The sequence below is a fragment of the Leopardus geoffroyi genome, chromosome C1 (assembly GCF_018350155.1).
Source record: "Leopardus geoffroyi isolate Oge1 chromosome C1, O.geoffroyi_Oge1_pat1.0, whole genome shotgun sequence".
In the NCBI taxonomy this organism is placed as follows: domain Eukaryota; kingdom Metazoa; phylum Chordata; class Mammalia; order Carnivora; family Felidae; genus Leopardus; species Leopardus geoffroyi.
Window position 1 is genome coordinate 20891874 of NC_059328.1, and position 24050 is coordinate 20915923.

General features: G+C 44.7%; 1 protein-coding gene and 1 non-coding gene across 4 annotated transcripts; both read left to right on the plus strand.

Annotated features, from left to right (window-relative positions):
• The first annotated feature begins 159 nt into the window (after window positions 1–159).
• Window positions 160–21984, plus strand: PPP1R8 (protein phosphatase 1 regulatory subunit 8). Of its 3 annotated transcripts, none has more exons than XM_045476279.1 (7): window positions 160–223; window positions 4185–4245; window positions 9849–10002; window positions 11302–11522; window positions 13051–13195; window positions 18308–18372; window positions 20499–21984. In XM_045476279.1, the coding sequence occupies exons 4-7, from the start codon at window positions 11457–11459 to the stop codon at window positions 20850–20852; spliced, it is 630 nt and encodes a 209-aa protein (XP_045332235.1). In that variant the 5' UTR covers window positions 160–223; window positions 4185–4245; window positions 9849–10002; window positions 11302–11456; the 3' UTR covers window positions 20853–21984. The 3 variants fall into 3 exon arrangements, with proteins under 3 accessions (XP_045332235.1, XP_045332233.1, XP_045332234.1); XM_045476277.1 differs by lacking the exon at window positions 160–223 and adding an exon at window positions 2176–2306; XM_045476278.1 differs by lacking the exons at window positions 160–223; window positions 4185–4245; window positions 9849–10002; window positions 11302–11522 and adding an exon at window positions 10771–11248.
• LOC123600256 lies at window positions 5782–5947 on the plus strand. Its single transcript, XR_006713615.1, has one exon. It is a non-coding gene; the product is annotated as a small Cajal body-specific RNA 1 (non-coding RNA).
• Window positions 21985–24050: the final 2066 nt, after the last annotated feature.

The following is a 24050-nucleotide window of genomic DNA, read 5'->3' on the forward strand; positions in this document are numbered from 1 at the left end:
TGAGATACCAAAATCCTAAGGCAGCTGGCCCATCAGTCTTTCCATTTCAGTGACTGCTGCCCTTCAGTTTGCTGATCTATGCTGACATCATTGGCGCCCAAACAAAGAGCATTTTGCTTTATAAGACCTAGGTAAATGTAAGGCGCCATTACATCAGAAGTCAGTGTGATTGTCAGCTGTGCTGGAAACAGGAAACATGGCCAAGGAGTAAAGAATTATATGGGTAAGAATATAGCTTTAGGTTTCTTGGGTGTATAGTCAGCACTAGAAGGGATTAAATAATGAACCACACACAGAAGCTGAGAAATTGAAAGGCAAAGCTGACATAAGATATCAGGTCACTGTTAGCTGGAAATTGCTTCAACACCACCTTATGCCTGAAAAGGGGCATGGAACCTCAAAGGCATGGACAACCTCTGTAGATAAAAGTACCTTGTTCTTTTCTGTTACACTCAAAACACTTGAGAATAATTCCTTCTCAAGAATCACGTACTTGTGCTCAAAGGAGGAGCTGTAGCCTGTTTTCTTGAAATTAAGTTTAGAATTTGTATTTTTCTCATCAGCCTGGTCTTTGGAATCACAAGTCTGGAAAGGAGGATATTAACAGGTCATTTGGTAAGTGATGTGATCAAGTTAGCTTGCTGGATGAGTTTACTGTGTTTTTGAAGGCCAGAGGAAAAGGTGATTCTCGTACACCCATAAGAGTTGATAATTTAAAAACCAAAGTTAATATTATGCTGCAGTTAAATTTTGATGTCTGGAGATGTCAAAAGAGCAAACACCAGGCTGATGTTTGATTTAAAAATCTAAAGGACCGGGGCGCCTGGGTGGCGCAGTCGGTTAAGCGTCCGACTTCAGCCAGGTCACGATCTCGCGGTCCGTGAGTTCGAGCCCCGCGTCGGGCTCTGGGCTGATGGCTCAGAGCCTGGAGCCTGTTTCCGATTCTGTGTCTCCCTCTCTCTCTGCCCCTCCCCCGTTCATGCTCTGTCTCTCTCTGTACCAAAAATAAATAAAAACGTTGAAAAAAAAAATTAAAAAAAAAAAATCTAAAGGACCAGTAGCAGGAAAAGAAATAACCCCATCATAGAGCTAGCTTGCTGTGCAGTGTCTCTTTTTGGGTGAGCAGTAATTTTGCCATTGTTTTCTTTTAAAAAGGCCAGATAATCCTCTCATGTTTTCTACGAAAATGAAAAAATGTTAGGCATCAGTTGTGTGCTAATAAATGTAATTGTACCAACATCTAAGTGCGAGGGACAGTGGTGATTTAAGAGCACAGCCTTTAGCATCATACAGATTTAGGTTGGAAACCCACTCACCACTTGTTCTAGGGTGAGACTGGGTAACTCAACCTCTCTGAACCTCCCCTCAGGGATCATGATATCTATCTCAAGTGTTGTGAGGATTAAATGGATGATCCATATAAAACATATACTTGCCCAGTCAAATAATCGTTCAATAAAGCCATTACAGGCACAGAATCTGCTATTGGTCTCTTTCAGCCTTTACACCTAGGGCAGGCCTGAATCCTAATGCTTCCTTGCACTACCTAATCACTGTGACCAAAAATTTAAAATCCAAAGGGGCCACAGCTTGATTAACCATTTCATTCGCGTACACTTAAGATGTGGACGCCTGCCTTCTAATTGGATCCGCTCCTTGCTGCATGCAGTTTGTCCGGTTTTCATAAACAGATTAGATGATCCCCTAAGGCAGTCTCCCAGAATCTACACAAATCCTCAAGACCCAGGTTTGGATTAGAAAGGGGAAGTAAGTAGGGTGCGTGCAGCTCTGTGCAGAAGGGCCAAGAGAAACTGAACACTCCACTCTCTTTTGAGTTCTGCCCTCAAGCTTCACGCTAGATAGGCGTGGAAAGGCTGATGGTGCAAGCCCAGGGCAAGGATAGAGTCCCAAGATTTTAGAGCCCAGAAGCGTTGTCTGGAAGAGGACATTAAGGGAGACCGACACCCCTCCTTACGAGCCCCTTTTCCTCAGGCACTTCCTGGGCAAGGAAAGCCGTACCCTCCCGAGGATCTTCCGGAGAAGGGCGGCAGTCTCAAAACACCGAAAGAGAACTTAAGAAATCAGACCCCAGGTTCCACCACCACTAGAAACGCCCTATGCATGCGTAGGTGTGCGTGCGCGCGCGCGCGAGTGCGTACGCACAGACTGCTGGGATGCTGCCTCTCCCCTCTGGGTCTTCCAGTTTCCCGGCGTGCTTAGGGCCCGCCAAATGGGAGGGGGAGACGCAAGATGGCGGCAGCCGCGAACTCCGGCTCCAGCCTCCCGCTGTTCGACTGCCCGACCTGGTGAGTGGCGGGGCGGCCAGGGCTGAAGTGGCCTGGCCCGGCCTGGCTTGGCCCGGACTGGCAGGGCGGCTCATTTTTCGCAGCAAGCCGGACGGCTCAGAGACCCTGGAACTGATTGAGGGAGAACTGTCCGTCGGGCCGGGCGGCGTGTGGAGGAACCGGGAGCCTGGAGCCCGGGCCCAGAAACTGAGGAAACCCAGACTTGGGGGCTCTGAGGTGCTCGTTTAGGCAGTCCCTTGGGCGATCAGCCGGTTGCCGGGGGCGTTTCGGGGCCTTGGCCCCGAACTTACCCCAACTAGTGACTGAGTGCCTGGTGTTCTTGTGGAGCACCGTACCTGCCCCCCTGCTCTCTGTCCCGAGCGCGCACGAGCCAGCTTCCCGGCCCCAGCCCAAGCTCAGCGCCCAGCATCCCTCTGTCGTTGCTGCATCTCCCGTGCAGTACTTTTCTGTCTCCCGCAGACTGGAAGCGCCCTGAGGGTAGGGACGGCTTTGACCCACCTCAAAGTAGGCATCAGTAATTTTTGGAATGAACCCCTTTCAGTCCTTCTGAAGCTCTTGGGAATAATGGAATAATTTAGTTTAGTCTTTGAGTAGGTTACAAGATGAATAAATATGCATTGCCTTGCAAGGAGACCCATCCGAGTTAGAGCTATTTCTGCTGTAGCTCATCCCAGTTTAGGTGTTATTCATCTCTTTCCCGTTATATTGAGATCCTCAAGGGCAAGGGCTGTCTGATTCACCTTTGTGTTCCCAGCCCCTAGGCCTAAGCCAGGCACACAGTAGGAGTTCAGAAAGCATGTTTTGGATGTAACATTTAACATTTCTTTACCTGTTTTCCGGACAAAATGGGCTTTTGTTCAGTGCACTGCCCTTTCAGCAACTGCCATAGAAGAGTTGAGGCAGGATTGTGAGATGACTACCGGGTGTGTGTGTGTGTGTGTATGTGTGTATGCGTGCGTGTGTGCGTGCATGCGCATGCAAATGTAGGGGCTCTGGCAAGATTGTTCTTTCTTCAAACTTAAAAGGAGCAAAGGCCTGAAGCAAATGTGTGGCTGTTTTCTGGGTCCCTCTGCACTTTTGTAACACCCAGTTGCTTCAGTCTACAAATTGTATGTCCATTTTGGTCCCTTGCTGCATGGGTTTCAGAAGTTGGACCAGGACTGTAAACTTATAGTTACAAGAGACTATTTGCAATCACCAGCCATTTCCTCAGTCTGGTAAGTACCAGCCACTGTTAGCTGCTTTGACATATGTGTATCCTCCTTGAATGGTGTTATAGGAGTATAGGTTATAGGAGTATAGGGAACAGTTCCCTTAAACATACCCCTGTAGACAGACCTGTTCAAGGGTAACAAACACCTCTTGTATTTATTGGTACCTGGTTTTACGGACATGCTTTTGGATTGCCCTAGATCCCTAATTATGCACCTCTGATTTGGTCTCAGAGCCCAGGACAGTAGCCTCTGTTTATTCTGTGATGAGACTAATCTTGATCAGCCCCAAACACCACTGATTCATTCTGCCTTTATATGGTATTAGTGGTAGTGGCACATCTTAGATTCCAACTTCAAGTGACCAGACTGCCCCAGCTATAGTAGTACTTGGACTCTCTGTGCTGCTTTTTCTCCAAGGTAGATATAGGTTTCTTTGGTGCTGTTCTAAATAGAGATCCACTAAAGTCTGTTTTAGAGCAATTGAATCACTGGGGAAGTGTCAAATGTAGAAAGGAGCTGTAATAACAGTGAAGTAGATGACATTTCTGCTGAACATGAACTAATTATAGACTGGTAAAAGAGCCGCAGTGTTGAATGGGACAGTAATTGTAAATGGCATTTGTAAACTCATCCTGAAAATGCTTTCCTCACTCTTATTTTTCAGGGCAGGTAAACCCCCACCTGGTTTACATCTGGATGTAGTCAAAGGAGACAAGCTAATTGAGGTATGGAAACACATGTCTTCTTTTTCTTTTTTTTTTTTTCCCTCATCACACTAAGCATTTTTGCCAGTGACTCACTTTTCCGCCCCCTCTCCTGTGCTTTGTTTTCCAGCAATGCTACTTTCGTTCATCCTGATTTTTTTTTTTTTTCTATTAAAAGCATATGGTGATATAACACATTCAAAACTGGTATCTCCCACAGACACTCAGTTTTTTGTGACTTCTCTCACCTGCCAGATGAAGGGTTTTAATTGATCATAGGCTTATGGGTCCCCATCAAACTGGAAGCCCTGTAACTTGGCGAATTCTTTCTCTCTGAGTATGTGGAATTGTGTTGAAGTTGCAAGATATGCAGTAACCGAAGAAGAAAGTGAATGATGTAGATTTTCACTTTTTTAAGTTGCATTTATGCAATTCAGGCCCAAGCCCTTCAAAGAAATATAGTAAGCTAAAATGCTTGTTCAGAAAGAGACTGGATTGAAGATAAAACTCATTCATTCATTCAAGACATTTACTGAATGCTTACTATGTGCCAGTCATGGTACTCAGCATACAGACTACAACAGTGAACACAACAAATGTGGTTCCTATTCTTAAATTATCTGGTGGGAAAGACAGTCACACAAAAATTAGATGATTATAATTTAAATAAGTACTATAAAGGAAAAGAGCAGAATTCCAGCTTTTATACAAGTCTTTAGAATGAACACCATACAGAACCTCAAGAGAACATGAATTTTGATTAGCTATTAGTCTGTATAAGTTTCTAAGTTTTTTAAAATCCTTATGGTACCATTTATTTACCAAGAAATGGAGATTAAGTCCCCTGTGAGCATGGAGTTGTGAGTCTCCATGTTTCAAGCAGTTTTATGTTTGCTCACTCAGACAGAATTAAGGTTCAAAGCCCTATTCTTGAAAGCAGTTGTTTTCCTTTGGCCTATAGTAAAAATCAAGGTATTCCATGGTTGAAAAGCCATCTGTGAAATCTCCTGAAGGAGACCCAGGTGTTTTGCAAAGTATTAAGGCATGAGTTGTGTTGAATTTTGTGAATTCATCATGCCTTAGCCAGTCACTTAGAGACTTTTTGTTATGGGTTCTTCTATTTTCAAGGTTACAAAACATCAAGATTATTCAAGGAAATAATTTAGCTAAAATGTCTGTAAACTCTTTTTACTGTAGACTGTTTGATAGATACAAAAAATATTTTTGCTACATGGTATGAAGCTTTGAAGACATACAGGAATTTATTTTGTTACTAGAATCTAGTAAATATTTAGTTTGTAGTAGGAAGAAACAGACAAGGAGGCCTAGTTTTAATGCTAATATCATATTCCTTTGTGAAATAATACACATTTTCAAGGCACTCTAATTTCTCAAACATCCCTCCGATAACTGGTTTCCATTAACTGATTGTGTTCTCTGTCCTTCAGTGCTCTTAGGTATGCTGAGTTGCCACACGATTGTCAAGTTACAGTCCTTAGACATCACTACATTGTTTCTGAGAGGAATAGACCTGAGATGTGCCTATTTTTAAGGATTTAGCACTTGATACTAACCGAGCTATCTATATCCTAGCCTTGTGTCAAAGGCTTGTGATGTGTTGTGATAGCTGGGTTTAAGAAGTGCAATATTAAAACAAAAGCCATGAGTCATTTAAGCCCAGTGTGTAAAGACACACTCTGAGTTATAACTCAGAGGCACAACTGAATAGTGGTATTAGCCATAGCTAGTCAAGAAATTGTGTTAGGGGCACCTGGCTGGCTCAGTCGGTAGAGCATGCCACTCTTGATCTCGGGGTTGTGAGAGCCCGATGGTGGGCATAGAGATTACTTAAAAATGAAATCTTTAAAAAAAAAAAAAAGAGGGAGACAGAAAAGAAATTGTGTGTTAATGACTGTTGAAAGACCAATGAATTAATTTCATATACTTGGACACTTTCCAAGAATTAACACATTTCCTTGATTCTAAGACATACTGTTATCCTCAGTATATTTGAACGTTTCTGTAATTGAGGTCCCTTTAATAATGAATGTATATATTTAATTTGGAGGCCCTTTCTCTTTTTTTTTTTAAGTGTTTATTTTTGAGAGAGAGAGAGAGAGACAGCGTGAGCAGGGGAGGGGCAGAGAGAGACAGAGAATGAATCTGAAGCAGGCTCCAGACTCGGAGCTATCAGCACAGAGCCCAACGCTCGACCTCACAGAGACCTGAGCTGAAGTCAGATGCTCAGCCAACTGAGCCCACCCAGGTGCCCCTCTTTTTTCCCCCTCTGAACACATACTCTAGTATATCTTTGGCACCTTAGAATCATAGAAGATTGGTCAGTGTTGTATTAGAACCCAGGAGCAGGTAACCTTATATGTTGCTTCCTTGAGACCAGTCTGTGAGCACTGTAGTTAGCAAATTTAAGTTTGTGTGGACATAATCTGTGTGCATATAAATATGAATGAGAAATGCCATGAGATTCAGCATGCATGGACAGTACTTGGAGAGAACAAGATGTTGAAATTTCAGGGCTCTCTCAGTTCTAAATCAATGTCTTATTTTCAACCCAAATCTTAAAACTCGGGGATGACATGGGGATGATTGATTGAGCTGTCAGGGCTGTTGTTAAATCTTGGTGCTCCGTAGTGGTCCAGGTCTGGGACAAGCTCTGCCAGCAGCAGATGGGCACTGCTGGACAGAGTTTCCCAGACGTGACCCATGTACCTAGCTAGATTGAACTAATTGAGCCTTAAGGCTAAGCTTGAAAGACACTGGGTAAGTAATAGTTAAAAGAAAAATTAAGAAAGTGACCCATAGTACTTGTTCACTCCTGAAAATGTTCCTTGCCTCATGGTACATTTTTTAAAGGAGGCAGGGTGAAGAAAATCTATCATGTGGTGGTTAAAAGAGTCAGAGTCTGAAGTAAGACAGACCTGAATTTCTAATCCAGCTTTACAAATACAGTAGTGTCCCCCCCCTTATCCACAGTTTTGCTTTCCATGGGTTCAGTTACTGGCACAGATGATCCTCCTGACATGGTGTCAGAAGGTCAGTAGTAGCCTAATGCATCACGGTGCCTGTGCCATTCACCTCACTTCATCTCATCACATAGGCATTTGATCATCTCACATCATCGTAAGAAGGGTAAGTACAGGACAGTAAGATATTTTGAGACAGAGAGACCACATTCACATAACTTTTATTGCAGGATATTAGAATTTTTCTTATTACTGCTGTTAATCTCTTACTGTCCCTAGTTTATAAGTTAAACTTTATCATAAGGGTGTATGTGTAGGAAGAGACATAGTAGATACATATATATATTTGGTATTATCAGAGGTTTCAGGCATCAGCTGAATCAATATATCCCCCACGGATAAGGGGGTGGCTTCTGTGTTTAGCTGTGTAAACTGGAATAGGTTAATTATTTTCTTTGTGCCACAATTTTGTCATCATAAAAATAAGAATAAAAGTACCTACCTACCCCACAGAGTGCTGTGAAGATGAAGTGACCCAGCATAAAACGCAGCACAGTATATGGCGCATAAGTGCTCAGCAGTTGTTCCTTATCAGTATGAGGTATATTTCTGGTTTTGTAGGGGGAACACTAAAGCACAGGGTAGAATAGTGGCCCGCTGTGCATTCAGTGACAGCCAGGAATGAAATCTAAACCTCTTGAGAGCTAGCCTGGTACCATACTGACGTGACTGTTTCTCTACTCAGCTTTGTGCTATCTTCTCTTGGGGATTTTAGGAGCAGCATAGTGTGAAATGTCAACTAGAGCTTAAGGAGACTTTGTGTTTAAAGGAAAAACATAGGGGTGCCTGAGTGGCTCAGTTGGTTAAGTGTCCAACTCTTGATTTTGGCCCAGGTTACAGTTCGTGAGATCGAGACCCATGTTAGGCTCTGGGCTGACAGCAGAGTCTGCTTCGGATTCTCTCTCCCTCTCACTCTCTGCCCTTTCCTGTGCATGCACGTGCTCTCTCGTGTGCTCACTCTCTCAAAATAAATAAATAAACGTTTTAAGAAATAAAGGAAAAACATGTTCTTGAGCGGTCAAGTTGTAGACCTCTAGAACTGAGAGAAGTGTTAGCAGTAATTCATCTAGAGTCCTTCATCTACAACAGTTCAGTCTACAACCAATCAGCAAAGGCTTTACTGATTCAGGATTAAAGGAAAATAAGGACAGTGTTGTGAATGTTCTGTAAAGCTAAATTCAGCTCGGAGAATGTCCTTTACCCTTACCCTTCCTATTTATTTGGTGTTGAAATGACCTTTCTTTTATACAAATTGTTATACTAATTGGTGACGATTTTTTTAGTGTCCTTTTTTGGCAAAATAAAAAGTTAACACTGCTCTGTCAGCTCCTTCTCCCCTCACACTTACTTATTCATGAGAGACAGAGAGAGAGAGAGAGAGAGAAAGAGAATTCCAAGCAGGCTCCATACCCAGCGCGGAGCCCTACTCGGGGCTCGATCTCATCACCCTGAGATCAGGACCTGAGCCGAAATCAAGAGTCAGATGCTTAACTGACTAAGCCACCCAGGTGTCCCTCCCCTCATAAATTTTTAATAACACTTCGCTGGTCTGTGAAGTATCCTTTTCTGCTATTATATTGGGGTATTCTATTATATATTGGGTTCTGTTTAGTGCCATACCAGTGTCTAGAAACATTTGGAACTCTTCTCTTGGAATTGTTTCGGACCCACAGCACATTATTTAGAATATTGGCGTTGTAAGTCATTCACACCTGAGTTCAGACCCCAGCTCTGCTACTTAACCAGCTGGGCCACCTTAGATTTGTGGCTTCATCTCTCTCAATCTGTTTTCTTGTCTTTAACAATAGAGGTGATACTTATTTCACAGAGTTTTGAGGATTTGATGAGATCATGTTTAAAATGCCTCGCAGTAGTAGTCCTTTAATAAATGTTAATCCATTCCCCCAAACCTAGAAAATCTTTGCCCCATGAAGTAGTTCCATGTTTGGACACAGCAAATACCCATTTAGAGTTAACTTGGAGTAATACTTTTCTGTGGCCAGAGTGAAGTGACAATAAAGTTAGATTTGGACGCTCATACAGTGGTATCTAATGTAATTGCACTGCCTATAGAAGATTCCAAAAATCCTCTGGGGCTATGGCAGCATAATTAGAATATATATATAGGTGTTTATACCCCTGTCCTTTCCTAACCAATTGTTAATCTTCATTTGAATGTAGATTTTCTGAATAGCAGTCTTATTACTTTGTAGACATGCTTTGTATTTCTGGTTTCCTGGTTGACCTAAAATTAAGATCTGGTGAAATCTTAAATTTCCAATGGACCGAAGACAGCCACTCCCACAAGCCACTTTCATTTACTAGAATTAAGAAAAGTTCTTTTCATACCAACACAAGACCTTTAACCACTGTATTTGAGGAGATTAATTGCCATCCACCCCCCAAAAATGTTCGTAAATTATTCTGAGCTCTTTATCTTGAAAGATAGTGGGAAATAATTTTGTTTTCGCCTCAGCAAGGAATTTTATCCACTCAAGATTCTCTACTTACTAGATTGGAAGAGTTTTTGCTAAACCCTGTTGAAACGAGATTTAAGTAATATTTAATTTAATATTTATTTAGAAACTGATTATTGATGAGAAGAAGTATTACTTATTTGGGAGAAACCCTGATTTGTGTGACTTTACCATTGACCACCAGTCTTGCTCTCGGGTCCACGCTGCCTTGGTCTACCACAAGCATCTGAAGAGAGTTTTCCTAATAGATCTCAACAGTAGTAAGTAACTCACGCCCACCCTGTTTGACACATTCTCTTTGGGGCAATGTGAAAATGCTCTTTGGGTTCTTCCATTTTGAAATCATGTTTTATTGCTCATCAAGGAAGAAGTTTTTGTTTGGTTTTTAAATCAGCCCTTCTCTATTTCTGTTGTATCTCCTATTTTCCTGAAATGATTGATGACTGGAGAGAGAAGAGGGTTTTGGGGAGGCATGTTCTGGACGAGGCAATAGGAATATATAGAGAACAAAAAAAAATTACTCAGGAGCCAGGGGCTATGGGTATTCAGGTGTTGATAGGACCATGATAAAATTGTGGTCCAATTTAAGCAGAAGCTGTGATAAACTCCATTAATGTATTAGAGTAGTGGTGCAGGACACTAAAAAAATACTTGCTCTGAGCAAAATTTAATTTTTTATAATAGGTTCAAAGCATTTTGCTTTGACTACTAATAATACCAATTTTAATTGCATAAGCACACTCCAAGTAAGATTTTCAACTCTGCCAAAGATGATCCCAGAAATGTAATTGAGACTTCACAGGGCTCTGAAGTTTGTTCATATGTCCATGTATAAATATAGTGTAAAATGTAAAGGCTCCTGCTTCTAGGCTGGTCATGTTCTATCCTTTCTCCCCTCCTCTAACACACACACACACACACACCACAAAGACACAATATGCTTATATAATGGCTTTGGAGAAACGTGCCTCACCAGTACTTAACTTGCAAATTTATCTCATTTTTTCTCTCCATTTTATAACATGCAGAATGCAGACATGGAAAAATATTCAAACTCTCCAGTAGGATTTTGGCTTGACTTGGCATTCATATTGTACCTGTTTCAGCCAGCCTCCTTTATTGTCCTGGGGAAAACCCAAATATAACTGCCACCAGGCCAGAAGTTCTTATGTTCCTTACACTTGGGGCTGGAGAGGTCAGACCACAGTGATGCCTGTCTTCTGCCTTGGGGGGCATGGCTCTTGCTGGGTTGGAGCCATTCCTGCTGAACCCAGAATGAAGCCAAACTTGTCTGGCAGCAGAGAGCAAGCAGTGGTCTTTGTTACATGGGGTAACGTCAGGTCTGAAGATGTATAAGAGATCCACTGAAGAGATTCAAGACCCAATGAAGAGTTTCCTTTTCATTTTGACACATGACAAGGGATGCAGAGCGGACCCAGTGCTGTTTTCATTTTAAAAAACAAAACTGATGTTCTGGGAGGAGCTGTTCTCCCTCCTACAACTCAGGTTGGTTTTTGTTTCTGTTTTCTCTCTTATATTTCTGATTTGGTTATTCCCAGCACACGGCACTTTCTTGGGTCACATTCGGTTGGAGCCTCACAAGCCTCAGCAAATTCCCATCGATTCCACAGTCTCGTTTGGTGCATCCACAAGGGCATATACTCTACGTGAGAAGCCTCAGACACTGCCGTCAGCTGTGAAAGGAGATGAGAAGATGGGTGGAGAGGATGATGAACTCAAGGGCTTACTGGGGCTTCCAGAGGAGGAGACCGAGCTTGATGTAATTTCACGTCTGTCTATGACACTGTTTTGTCTTTTGGAACTCTAGTTTTCAGTATGTAGCTTGAAATGCCAGTGACCTAGCATCAGGAGGTTTTCTTGAGCCCAGTAGTGGGCCTTTGCCACTTTGCCAGGCAGTGTGGCCACATGTGACATGCCTGGGAAAGCTGCACTGTGTTGGGCTTGTTGTGTACAGCCAGTAGACTTCATGGTTGTCTGCCCACCTTCACCAGATGTTAGAAGCCAAGGCTGCGAGTTAAACTTTTCTAGAGCTGCACTGTCTAATGCTATAGCTACTAACCACATTTCAGGTACTCAGTAGTCACATGTGGCAAGTGACCATATTGAGTGGCAAAGATATAGAACATTTCCGTCACCTAGAAACATAAGCTCAGAGAGACTGAAGTTTTCATTCATTTACATTGCTTTTTTTTTGATATTGTTCGAATAGCCCAAGAAACTTCTGAGTAGAACTAGGCTGCGTTTGTTCTTTTGGGCCCGGCTGCCCTGAAGGCCATGAATTTTACAAGATTTAATGTAAAGTGCTGAAGTTTTCCTTTTCTAGAGGCTGACCCCAGTGGCTTGTGATGTGGCTGTTTCGTTTACATGTCTGTCGCTGCACTGGTGTGACTGGTCTATTCAGGTAGACCAGCATGTCCTTAACCACCCTCATTCATATACCTCTTGTTCACCAGGGCAGTTTCCCAGCCCTTAGGAAGAAAAGCACAGTGGAAATCTTACAGTTTCAAAGTTATTTTGTTCTAAAGAAGTAGCCTCAGTGACTTGCTGACAGTCACTCCTGTGACTGTGCTGCTTCCGTGCTTCCCTGTTTTTTATTCAGTTTGTTAGGTCCTCTCTGGGTCTTCAAGACATTTGTTCTCAAGACATTTGGAATGTCTCAGACTGCAGTGCAGATTGGAATAAGTCCAGAGGATTGGGAAGAGGCAGGCAGCAGTGCTGAGGCCAAGTTAATCATTGAAATAGATGGGCGGTTATGAATAGAAATGGGGCCATATGCAGGGACGGGAAGTGACAAACTATTAATGCCAAATATTAAGTGCCCTGGCCCTGTCCTTCTGAGCTTCAGTGGGCAGGGCCTGCTGGGAAAGAAGCTATCAATTGCCCACTCTGTTTCGTTAATTCAGAGTGGTTCATGGGGTTCCTCCCAGCCACATTCTTTCATTCCCAGCTTGAAGACATGATAGTCTTTCTTCCGCCCCACAAAACACAAAACCTCAACTCAAGGGTACTTGCACAGATGATCTGTTCTCAACTCAGGGTTGTTCACCTTCTTTTGACCATCACTGCCCCGCTGGTCAGTGAGGATGTTCCACATTCTGTCAAAAGAGGTTTGTTAATAGTAGCAGTCCAAGGGTGGTAATGAATTTTTTTTGAATACAGAAGAGAATGCTGTTTGCCTGCAGAGGTTAAGTTTCACTTCTAAAGCCTTCTTGCTCTTTGTTTAGCTCTATGTTCTTCAAATTCCCTGTGTACTGACTCCTGTCTGTCTTGTGTGAACCCTGGCCTAGAACCTGACAGAGTTCAACACTGCCCACAACAAGCGGATTTCCACCCTGACCATTGAGGAGGGGAATCTCGACATTCAGAGACCAAAGAGAAAGAGGAAGAACTCACGGGTGACTTTCAGTGAGGATGACGAGATCATCAATCCAGGTGAGGTATCTTCCTGGTTTCTTCTGATGAAAAAGCTGGATCTCAGAGAGTATGTACACAGTGTGTAGGTTAGTTGTAATGTTTCTCAGCAAGGTTTAGAACAACCGGCACTGTATTAAGGGGAGAGGTTTCTTATGGTGCCTTGGTGAAGTACCCTCAAACACTCAAGCATTATCCAGTTGCATTGTGAAAGAAATAGCCAAAGGAAGGGCCCATGTCATTCAGTAGACAGAGCCAGGCTGTGATTCTCCCCTGCTGATCTGCAGGGGAGATGCTAAGTCTGCGTCATAGCGGAAGTTTAGGTAAAGTAGGGTTGTTTGCTATCTTTACCTCAGAGTAGAACATTATTGTCTTTGTGGCGTTCTGAGTATGAATGGTACCTCTCTCTAAGATTGGAAACCTTTTGCTGTCACCATTAACTGCACTGAAGACTTGCCTCTCTGTAAGGAAGTAATCTCTAGAAAATTTGTATGGAAATGTCAGCAAGGTGAGAGCATCAGTTTATGGGAAGGCCACCAAGTTCACTAATTTGTTCCGTCCTTCAACAACCACTTACTGGATATACACAGTATGACAGGTACTCTGGTAGGTGAGGTGGATGACATAGAGACCCAAGGTATAGTTTGTATGATGAAGATGGAATTGAGATTCAGAAAACCTTGTTTGAAATCAGTCTCAGTGGATGGAAACGAGGATCCCAAACTTTTACTTCCCAAATGAAATACAGTGAGAATAACTTTCAAGTCCTGCGTTTAGGTTCAAAATACCAATTATTTAAATGGAGAAGATCTGTTCCAGTGACAGCTCATGAAAAAAAAAGATGTGGGGATTTTAGTTAATTGAATGAGTCATCAGGGTGATGTGGCAACTAGTCAGGTGCAGTTAAAAATTGCATGAAGACTAGGGGACAGCAACCCCACTCATTTGTGTTCCCAGCAGAACTCACCCGAATGGGTTACCAAATGCAAGCGTGACCTCAGCCACCAGATGTGTTATGTAGTCCTGAGGGAGGAGGAGACTTGCAGCTATGGAAAACCTCCTCCAAATGCTGGGTAGGGGGACCATGCTTGAGGAGGCACAGCCACTGCGGTTGGGTATTTGCAGGGCTGACCTTAGAGAGGAAGGAGTAGGCAAAGCCAGAGCCAGTGAGTAGCAAGTATTTGGCTCAGCATAAAAAGCAACGAGATTCTCTTTCTCTCTCTCCCTCCCTCCCTCCCTCCCTCCCTCCCTCCCTCTTTCTCTCTCTCCCTCCCTCTCCCTCTCTCTCTCTCCCTCCATCTCTCTCTCTCTCCCCCTCCCTCTCCCTCCTCTCCCTTCCTCTCTCTCTCTCTCTCTCCCTCCCTCCCTCCGTCCCTCCCTCCCTCCCTCTCTGTCTCTCTGTCTCTCTGTCTTTATCTCTCTCACTCTCACTGTCCCACCCCACCCCACCCCCCCACCTCTCCATCTCCCTCTCCCTCCCCCTCCTGGCTTGCATATGCACGTGTTCTCTCTCAAAATAAATAAGCATTTTTTTAATAATGTTTTATTTACTTTGGAGAGAGGGAGGGAGGGAGGGGCAGAGAGTAAGGGAGACACAGAATTCAAAGCAGGCTCCAGGCTCTGAGCTGTCAGCACAGAGCCCAACACAGGGTTCAAACCTGTGAACCACGAGATCATAACCTGAGCTGAAGTCGGACGCTTAACCAATTGAGCCGCCCAAGTGTCCCAATAGATAAACATTTTTAGAGGGGCAGGGCAGCACCTGGGTGGCTCAGTCAGTTAAGTGTCAACTCTGGATTTCAGCTCAGGTCATGATCTCACGGTTCGTGCTCATGCGCTTGCTCTGTCTCTCGCTGTCTCTCAAAATAAGTAAACATTAACAAAAAAATGAATCCTTACGTTTATTTATTTTTTAGTTTATTTATTTGTTTTGAGAGAGAAAGAGAACAAACAGGAGTGGCAGAAGGAGAATCCCAAGCAGGCTCCACGTTGTCAGCACAGAGCCTGACATGGGGCTCTGTCTCACAAAATGGGATCATGACCTGAGCTAAGATCCAGAGTCCGACACCTAACCAACTGAGTTACCCAGGCACCCCAAATCCCTCTTATATTTAGAGGAAGAATTAACAGGATTCCTGTGAAAGATTGGGCATTTGTTTGGTATGTGGAGTGGAGGAGATTACTCTCCAAAGCAGTGAATACCCAGTGGAAATGTTCAGGCAGGGGCCAAGTGACCAGTTAGGGAGACTTATTTCTGGGACCCAGAACCTATTGAATAAGAGTTCCTAGGAGTTGGACCTAGAAATCTATAGTTTGAAACAAGCTCTCTTTTTGTACTGATGAATAGCCATCAAATTGGGAATCCCTGAACTAGTCAATCTTTTAAATCTCTTTCAGAACTCAGGGTCTGGTCTGCTCTGTTTTTCTCCTTAAAAATTATTGCCCTGGAGCAGAATGTGTACTCGGGCAGAGCATAGCATGGGTGTTAAGAGGACTTAGGTTTGAAATCGACCTCCACATTTAGTTGCTGTGTGAGCTTGACCAAGTGACTTAACAGATACTGGCCTCATAGGATTGGTGGGGAGGCTAAATGTTTAGTATATGTCAAAGTACTTCAGATCAGTGCTTGGCACTCAGTAATCCCCTGATAAGTGTTAACCATTATCCCTCCCCATCATCATCGACCACCGCTTTTGCCTTTTATCCGTGCAACCTTTCCTGTACCAGAAGTAGACTTAGCAAGGAATTTGTTGGTAGATCTTCAAGGAACAGAGATCTCGTGGAATGGGTACGTCCTCTCAGGGTGGAATGGCTAGAGATGAGGAGAGCACAGGAGTGCCATTCAGCCAGCACAGCGCAAGACAGGGTCCCCAGAGAGTTAGCCCCGGCCCTCTGCAGGCGTGTCGCACACGTGGAGTGTGTACCCCATTAGCCACTCCTCTTGGGCTCCAGTTTGCTCTTGTGCTTTGTTTGGCTTTCCTTGCTGAAGGGATGATTGGAACAGGACTCCTGTGGGGCTGAGAAAAAAGGTGAGGATGCCTTTTTACAGCCCTCCTCTCCTTCCTAATGAGCCTGGATATCTTTTCCTCTTCTTCCCTATGGAAGTCATTCGTTTGTTCACTCACTGAACAAAGATTGGTTGTGAATGTAATGCCAGGGTGTATTGTTTAGAGGCATCCTAATCTGTGAAAAGCCAGACCAGGGGTTAATTACTCAAATAGGGAATCTTTGTTTTCCAAAGGGATTCATAGGAGTCTTTCTTTTCTTCCTTCCTTCCTTCTTTCCTTCCTTCCTTCCTTCCTTCCTTCCTTCCTTCCTTCCTTCCTTCCCTTCTTCCTTCCTTTCCTTCCCTTCCTTCCCTTCCTTCCCTTCCCTCCCTTCCCTCCCTCCCCTTCCTTTTCTTCCCTTCCTTCCTTCCCTTCCTCCCTCCCTTTCCTTCCTTTCCTTCCTCCCTCACTCTCTTCCTCCCCCAAATTGGTTTCCATATAACACCCAGTGCTCATCCCAACAGGTGCCCTCCTCAATGCCCATCACCCACTTTCCCCTCTCTCCCACCCCCCATCAACCCTAGGAGTGTTTCTTTTAATAACAGTCACCCTCTATGCATTTAAAATAAGATAAACAACACCTATTAGGGAAACTTCCTTTCCCACCACTATATTAAGACAAAGAGGTCTTGGAGTAGGTTTTTAGTAATAATAGTAAGTCTCCCTTCCTGTTTCCACACACTTAGCCTTCAGCAAGAAAGCTCCTGTTCATCCCAGGCAGTCCAGCCCAGTGGTCCCCTCTGTGCTCCAGGAACACTGTTTTGCACCCCTCCGTTGTGTTGTAGCCTGTCTGGCTTTTCATCTGTGACCTCCTTAAAGGCAGGACAGTATCTTGCTCTTTACTTCCATCCTTGATGTCCAGTAAATGAGGCATGAGTGAGTGACCAGCTGTAAGCACATCACTTACTTGGTCTTAGCGCTTTCTTTCTGCAGCGAATGAAGCCAGAAACTTTATAGGGCACAATAATGTGTGTGTACCCTGTGAAAAGGGGGCTGCTCTCCATGCCACCTTGACAGGGGGCTTCAAATCCTTCAGTAAAATTCTTGATTGTATACAGTTGTTCAGGTCAAAGGCCAGGTTAAGTCGGAAGCCCTGGGCCTAAATCCTAATTTCCGTTATTTGCTAATGAGCAGACATTGGCAAGGTATGTGGTATGTGGCCACGTCACATGTCTCACGTGTCATCGTTTTATCACTGGCTTGGGGTTGATAATATCTGCTCTTTGGTTTCTCTCTTCAAAAGGACGTATGTGGGGGCACGTGAGTGGCTCAGTCGGTTAAGCGTCTGACTTTGGCTCAGGTCATGATCTCATGGTTCGTGAGTTCAAGCCCCATGTCGGGCTCTGTGCTGACAGCTCAGAGCCTGGAGCCCGCTTCAGATTCTGTGTCTCCCTCTGTCTGCCCCTCGGCCGCTTGCATTCTGTCTTTTGCATTGTCTCAAAAATAAACATATAAAAAAAATTTTAGGGGCGCCTGGGTGGCTCGGTTGGTTAAGCGTCCGACTTCGGCTCAGGTCATGATCTCGCGGCCTGTGAGTTCGAGCCCCGCGTTGGGCTCTGTGCTGACAGTTCAGAGCCTGGAGCCTGTTTCAGATTGTGTCTCCCTCTCTCTCTCTGCCCCTGCCCTGTTCACGCTGTGTCTCTCTCTGTCTCAAAAATAAATAAACGTTAAAAAAAAAATTTTTTTTTTAAATAAAAAAATAAAAAATAATTAAAAAAAAAAAGACTATGTGGAATGGAAAAAAACTTGGGGAGGGTAGGTACAGTGCAGTGGTCCAGGGCCCAGGCCTATTTCTGGCTGCTTGAACACAAATCCTGGTCCCTCCACTCTCCAGCAGGGTGACTGGGCCAGGCAGCTCACTCATTGACACCTGAGTGTGTCTGTTAGATGTTGATTGTAGCAGTACCTGCCTCATAGAGTTGTGAGGATTTAACACGGTGTCAGCACTCAGTAAACACTCAGAATTGCTAGCTGTATTCTACTGTTTGAATATGAGTTGATGTGGTTACTTTGTTTGCAGTGAGCCCTGTTCCCTTAATCCTCCCAGCAGAGTATCAAACTAATTACCCTCTGGTGTCTTCTGCAGAGGATGTGGATCCCTCAGTTGGTCGCTTCCGGAACATGGTGCAGACTGCAGTGGTCCCAGTCAAGGTAGGAAGCACATTGTAACACTGTTTGGAATGCCATACAGTCTGGTTTAAAAACCCACTCTTTTGGGGTGCCTGGTAGGCTCAGTCAGTCAGCATGCAACTCTTGATCTTGGGGTTGTAGGTTTGAGCCCCACGTTGGGTATAGAGATTACTTTAAAATCTTTAAAGAAAAAAATGAAAATAAAAAATAAAACCCCACTCTTTTATGTGTAGGTAAGTGTTAAATGTGTGCTTAATTAAAATTGCTTTTTAATGTTCATTCATGTATTTTGAGAGAGAGACTGTGCGTGTGTAAGCAGGGGAGGGGCAGAGGGAGGGGGAGAGAGAGAATCACAAGCAGTCTCCATGCTGTCAGCACAGAGACTGATGCGAGGCTCGATCCCACAACCATGAGATCATGACCTGAGCTGAAACCAAGAGCCGGACACTTAACCCACTGAGCCACTCAGGCGCCCTGTGTGTGCTTAATTTTAAAACACATTCTTTGTTCTTCTGTTTTTTCATGCTGTAGAAAGACTTTCACCCCACCTGAATCTAGGGATTCTGGAGTGCCATAGAAAGGCTGCAGGCGACTGGCCAGCTGGATGCTGCATATAAATTCTGATGTGATGGGAGCCTATAAATTTACCTCCAGCAGGGTGCAGAGAGGCCCACTTTTCTTTAGCCTTGCCCTTCTGGCTATTAGGGGTGGAAGAACATTGTCGTGTTTCTGCATGGCACCTCCAGCTTGGCCGTGCCTTTGTCTTGCGATTGAGAATGGTGCAGATAGGAAAGCCAGCCCAGATCAGGATTAGGTTGAAAGATCAGGTGTGTTGAAGAACCAAGAGGTGGAAGTTACAGAGATGTTCTAATTGCTCAACATGTGGAGGAACTACGTGGCAGCTGGGACTGTCCATAGGGGCAAGTGACCCCTTGAAATAGTGAGACCTGTCAACAGAGATATTCAAAAAGTGATTGGAGGATGCTGGTCACAGATGCTATAGAAAGTTTTATTTAAAAAACAAAACAAAAAATTAAACTTTAGATTGATAATGTCTGTCAAATTTCTGGTTAGTCTTTTTTAATCCAAAAGGGTCAGAGGGTTGAGGGAGATCTTTCATGAGCATTCATAAGCCAGTGTGAAAAAGTACAAGATGACGTGTTTCTCTGTTGTCTCCATAGCATTCAGGTCACATTTCTCCTTGAGCTTCCTTCCTTCCTTCCTTCCTTCCTTCCTTCCTTCCTTCCTTCCTCCCTTCCTTCCTCCCTTCCTCCCTCCCTCCCTTCTTTCCTTCCTTCCTTCCTTCCTTCCGAATGTTCTGTTGTCATTAAAGTATAAAACCAGCAAGAGGAGCCTGGCTGGTTCAGTCAGTAGAGCATGATCTCGGGGTTGTAAGTTCAAGCCCCTCGTTGGGTATAGAGATTACTTTAAAAAATAAAATATAAAACCAGATGTTTTTACTTCTTTGTCAATTTTATTATGGTATAATTTACATATGATAAAATACATTTAAGTGTACAGTTTGAGTTTTGACAAATGTATACACCTGGGTTACCACCACCATACTCCATGTATAGCTTTGTATCACCCCAGAAAGTTTACTTATGTACTCTTGCTGTCAGTTCCCCACCCCCCCACCAGCCCCAGGCACCCAGTGAACTGCTTTCTGTCACCACAGATTTGTTCTGCTCTCAGATTAATGTTTAAAAGTCGTGTGGTCAACGTGAAGATATTAACTTTTTACTTAAATACTTGTATTACCTATTATCACCACTGTTTCCTAAAAGGGCATTTTTAAAATCAAAAAAGAGAGGGAGGGGTATGACCTTATGACAAAGAGTAGTCACTTAAACTGGGTAAGCTTTACTTTATGAAAAGCTCACACGTCCTCATTTTTCCCAGTGCATTGTAGGATCGTGAATACTTTGTGTGGAGCAGTATTTGGGAACCATCAACGTTAGACAACCACTGTCAGGTGGTCTCTTCAAACCCTGAGATTTCAGGAGAGTGAAATAGGTTGTCTAGGAAACAAAACAAGCTAGAGGGTTAGGGGCCTTCTTCAAGTTTTCTAGGGTTGGAATAGAAAAGGCTAACTGACACCCTCTCGTGTCTTAACTCTTGTCTCCTCTGTTTCTTGTGAACCACAGAAGAAGCGGGTGGAAGGCCCTGGCTCCCTGGGCCTGGAGGAATCAGGGAGCAGGCGCATGCAGAACTTTGCATTCAGTGGAGGACTCTACGGGGGCCTGCCCCCCACGCACAGTGAAGCCGGCTCTCAGCCACACGGCATCCATGGGACAGCACTCATCGGTGGCTTGCCCATGCCATACCCGAACCTCGCCCCTGACGTGGACTTGACTCCCGTCGTGCCGTCAGCAGTGAACATGAACCCTGCACCAAATCCTGCAGTCTATAACCCCGAAGCTGTCAATGAACCCAAGAAGAAGAAATATGCAAAAGAGGCTTGGCCGGGCAAGAAGCCTACACCTTCCTTACTGATTTGATATTTTTGGTCATGGAGAAGGGTGGGATTGGGTGGGAATTGGGTGGAAGGGTGACGGGGGAGCTAATGAACTAGGGAGAAAAACTTTCCATGTGTGCGGTCTCGTCTTTCAGAATGTCTCCTGGGGCCCTAACCATGTAATGTTAAAGCTGGGGTGGGGTTGGAATATCCCATAAAGACCTGTCTTCAGAACACTATGAGTGTAGAACAGTGTTTCATATTTCCCACTAGGTAGGCTGCCCTGGCCCTTTCCCAGGCCTCTTCCGTCACCACCTTTTTCTTTTCTTCCTCGTCCTGGGGTCAGTTTGATTTAAAGTCATGTGTACCCTGGGGAGAGACTCCAGGCCCTCTGGTGGCATCTAGAGCTGTGCTGATGGCAGCAGCATCACCAGCCTGTGGGTCCAGCAGCCTGGTTTCTGTTTACTGTCCCTGCAAGTCCCAGGTAGCAAAGGGTTCGCCACGGATCCCAGGTCTATCAGAAGAGGGTTTAGAATTCTTCAGTTAAGCTAAGGTTTCAACTCAGAAATGTTTGCCTGGGTCACTGGTTTTGAGGTCCAATAGTTAGGCTTTTTTCTCTTTTGTCCTTTCTGTTGGAATGAGAACATTTTGATTTTCTTCATCTGTGACCAGTGCTGTAGATACAGGTGGGTAGTTTGAAACTTACGGTATTGTTTGAACTTCACTTGTTTCTCTTGTCACACCTGAGTACTCTACTTGCTGAAGTTTTTCGTTTGATTCCAGAGTACTATCCTCTACTCTTTAAGGCATTGCTTTCCTATTCAAGTGTGTTATGAAGGCAATTTTTAAAGGATATGACCAGTTAGAGCAGCAATTCCAATTGAAAAAATTGTACTTTGCAAGTAACTGATGTCTCTAAGAGGACGTTTTTAGGTGTTGGTTCAGAGGCTCTTCCCCCCCCCCCCCGACCCCCCACCCCCTTTACTGAGAGCTCTCATAACCCAGAGCTCCAGGACTCGGCCCAGTAACAAACACAGGAGACGAAGGTAGCAAACAGTGATAAGAGCTTTGTACAGAGATTTGTACATTTGTGTAATAGGCCTTTTCACGCTTTATGTGTAGCTTTTTACCTGTAACCTTTATTACATTGTAAATTAAACGTAACTTTTGTCATTCGTGCAGTCTGTGATTCGGTCGCCATCACGGATTCCCGCTGCCATCAGGGAATGTTTTGTCGGAGGTGCAGGTAGGCTTGGGAGGCGATGCTCTGGCCCCGTTTTATTACCACAAATAAAGATGCCCCCTGCCGAATGTGGAAATTCTAATTAGAGATTCCAGTCCCCAGACTGAAGCCTCACTGAGCAAAGTGGGTTAAGAGGTGCCTGCTGCCCTTCATCGGGAGGCAGAACCGCAGAACTGACACCGGGAGGCTGGGCTTCGGGACACTGGTCCCCGGCGGGTGTTGCCAAAGCCTGGCCGTCCTCCTGCTCTCTGGTTATAGCTGCTCACGTCGGTGCCACAGCTCAGGAAGCTAAAGTTGCATAGTTTTATAGGGGATTTCAGCCAGAGTTAGGATTGAACATACGTGTCTCGCATGCCAGGACCTCATATGCGGGGAGTGGCTTTGTGATGGAGATGCCAACTAGCTTCCAAATCCCTTGGGTTGAGAGGCTGGCCTTGGAGCAGGAGCAGCTTGCTGAAGAACAGGGATCCATAAAGTCACAGCTGGACAAAAAGTTGACCTCTTAGCTTCTTGTAAAAATGAGGGTCCTTATTTTAAAAGGACACCTTCCTCTTACTGTAGTGAAGGTGACTGTTAGTGCTGGTTAATAGTCCCTCACTGAACACCTGTCTACCCTGCCCACCATTACAGCAAGTTTTTTTACATAGCCCTAAGGAGAGGCCTGTTTTTATTCCCCATTTTACAGATGAGAAAACAGACAAAATCAACTTCCCTGTGATCCCATTGCAGTGAAGTCAGGATTGAAACTCTAGTCTGAATCCAGAGCCTGAGCCTTATACAGCCTCCAGGATGAGCTAAGCTGAAGCAGGTGCTTGGCCTGTGGGGGGCACACCATTGTGCTCAGTGGGCTGTAGCTCTGTGGCTAGGTTTCATTGAAGTTTAAGGTTTATTTTTTTACTTATTTTTGAGAGAGAGAGAGCAAGCAGGGGAGGGGCAGAGAGAGGGAGACAGAATCTCAAGCAGGCTCCGAGCTACCAGCACAGAGCCTGATGCGGGACTTGAACCCACAAACCACGAGATCATGACCTGAGCTGAAATCAAGAGGCAGAGTCTGCTCAACTGACTGAGCCACCCAGTCACTCCATGTTTAGACATTTAAAGAAGAAAAGTTCCAAACTGAACAACTTACTGGAAGGTGTGTTAAAGGGCTTGGATCTAGTTTAGATGATAAAGTAAATCCTTCCTGATGAGAGGTTATACTATGTATTATTTGGTTTCAGAATTTGAGTTACAGAGTGAAACTTGCAGTGGGTCTCAAGGCCCGCAGAGAACGTCCAAGCCTGCCAAGTAACATCTTTCCCTTCAAGGGCCCATTTGACTTCAGTGGGAGCAGGACTGGCTTCATTTGGTGGTTCCAGGACACAAGGAGGCTTTGTGTGGACACCTGGCTCACCTGGCACCATATTTCTGGTTTATTTCTGTCATGCTGTAGTGCCTTTCAGAGGTGAGCTCCACAGGGAGCGGCCTCGCTGCTCACCCTTAACTTGGCTCGAGACACGACCACAGATGGATAAGCCCTTCCTGCTTACCACAAGGACCGGCAGATGGCTATTGCTCTAGTAAGTGTGACGCTGCTGTGGGACACAGCCTCTCCCCAGCCTGGGACACGGACCCACTCTGGAGGGGAAGCGACCACAGGTTTCCCCAGAGTCCTGTGCCCACTGATGGGCCATCTGCTTAAGAGGGAGGAGAAGAGGGGCGCCTGGGTGGCGCAGTCGGTTAAGCGTCCGACTTCAGCCAGGTCACGATCTCGCGGTCCGTGAGTTCGAGCCCCGCGTCGGGCTCTGGGCTGATGGCTCAGAGCCTGGAGCCTGTTTCCAATTCTGTGTCTCCCTCTCTCTCTGCCCCTCCCCTGTTCATGCTCTGTCTCTCTCTGTCCCAAAAATAAATAAACGTAAAAAAAAAAAAAAAAAAAAAAAAGAGGGAGGAGAAGACCTTTGTTCCCTCCCCAGGGGGGAGAGGCGGCAAATCCCATGGAGGACACCTGTTGACAGGAAC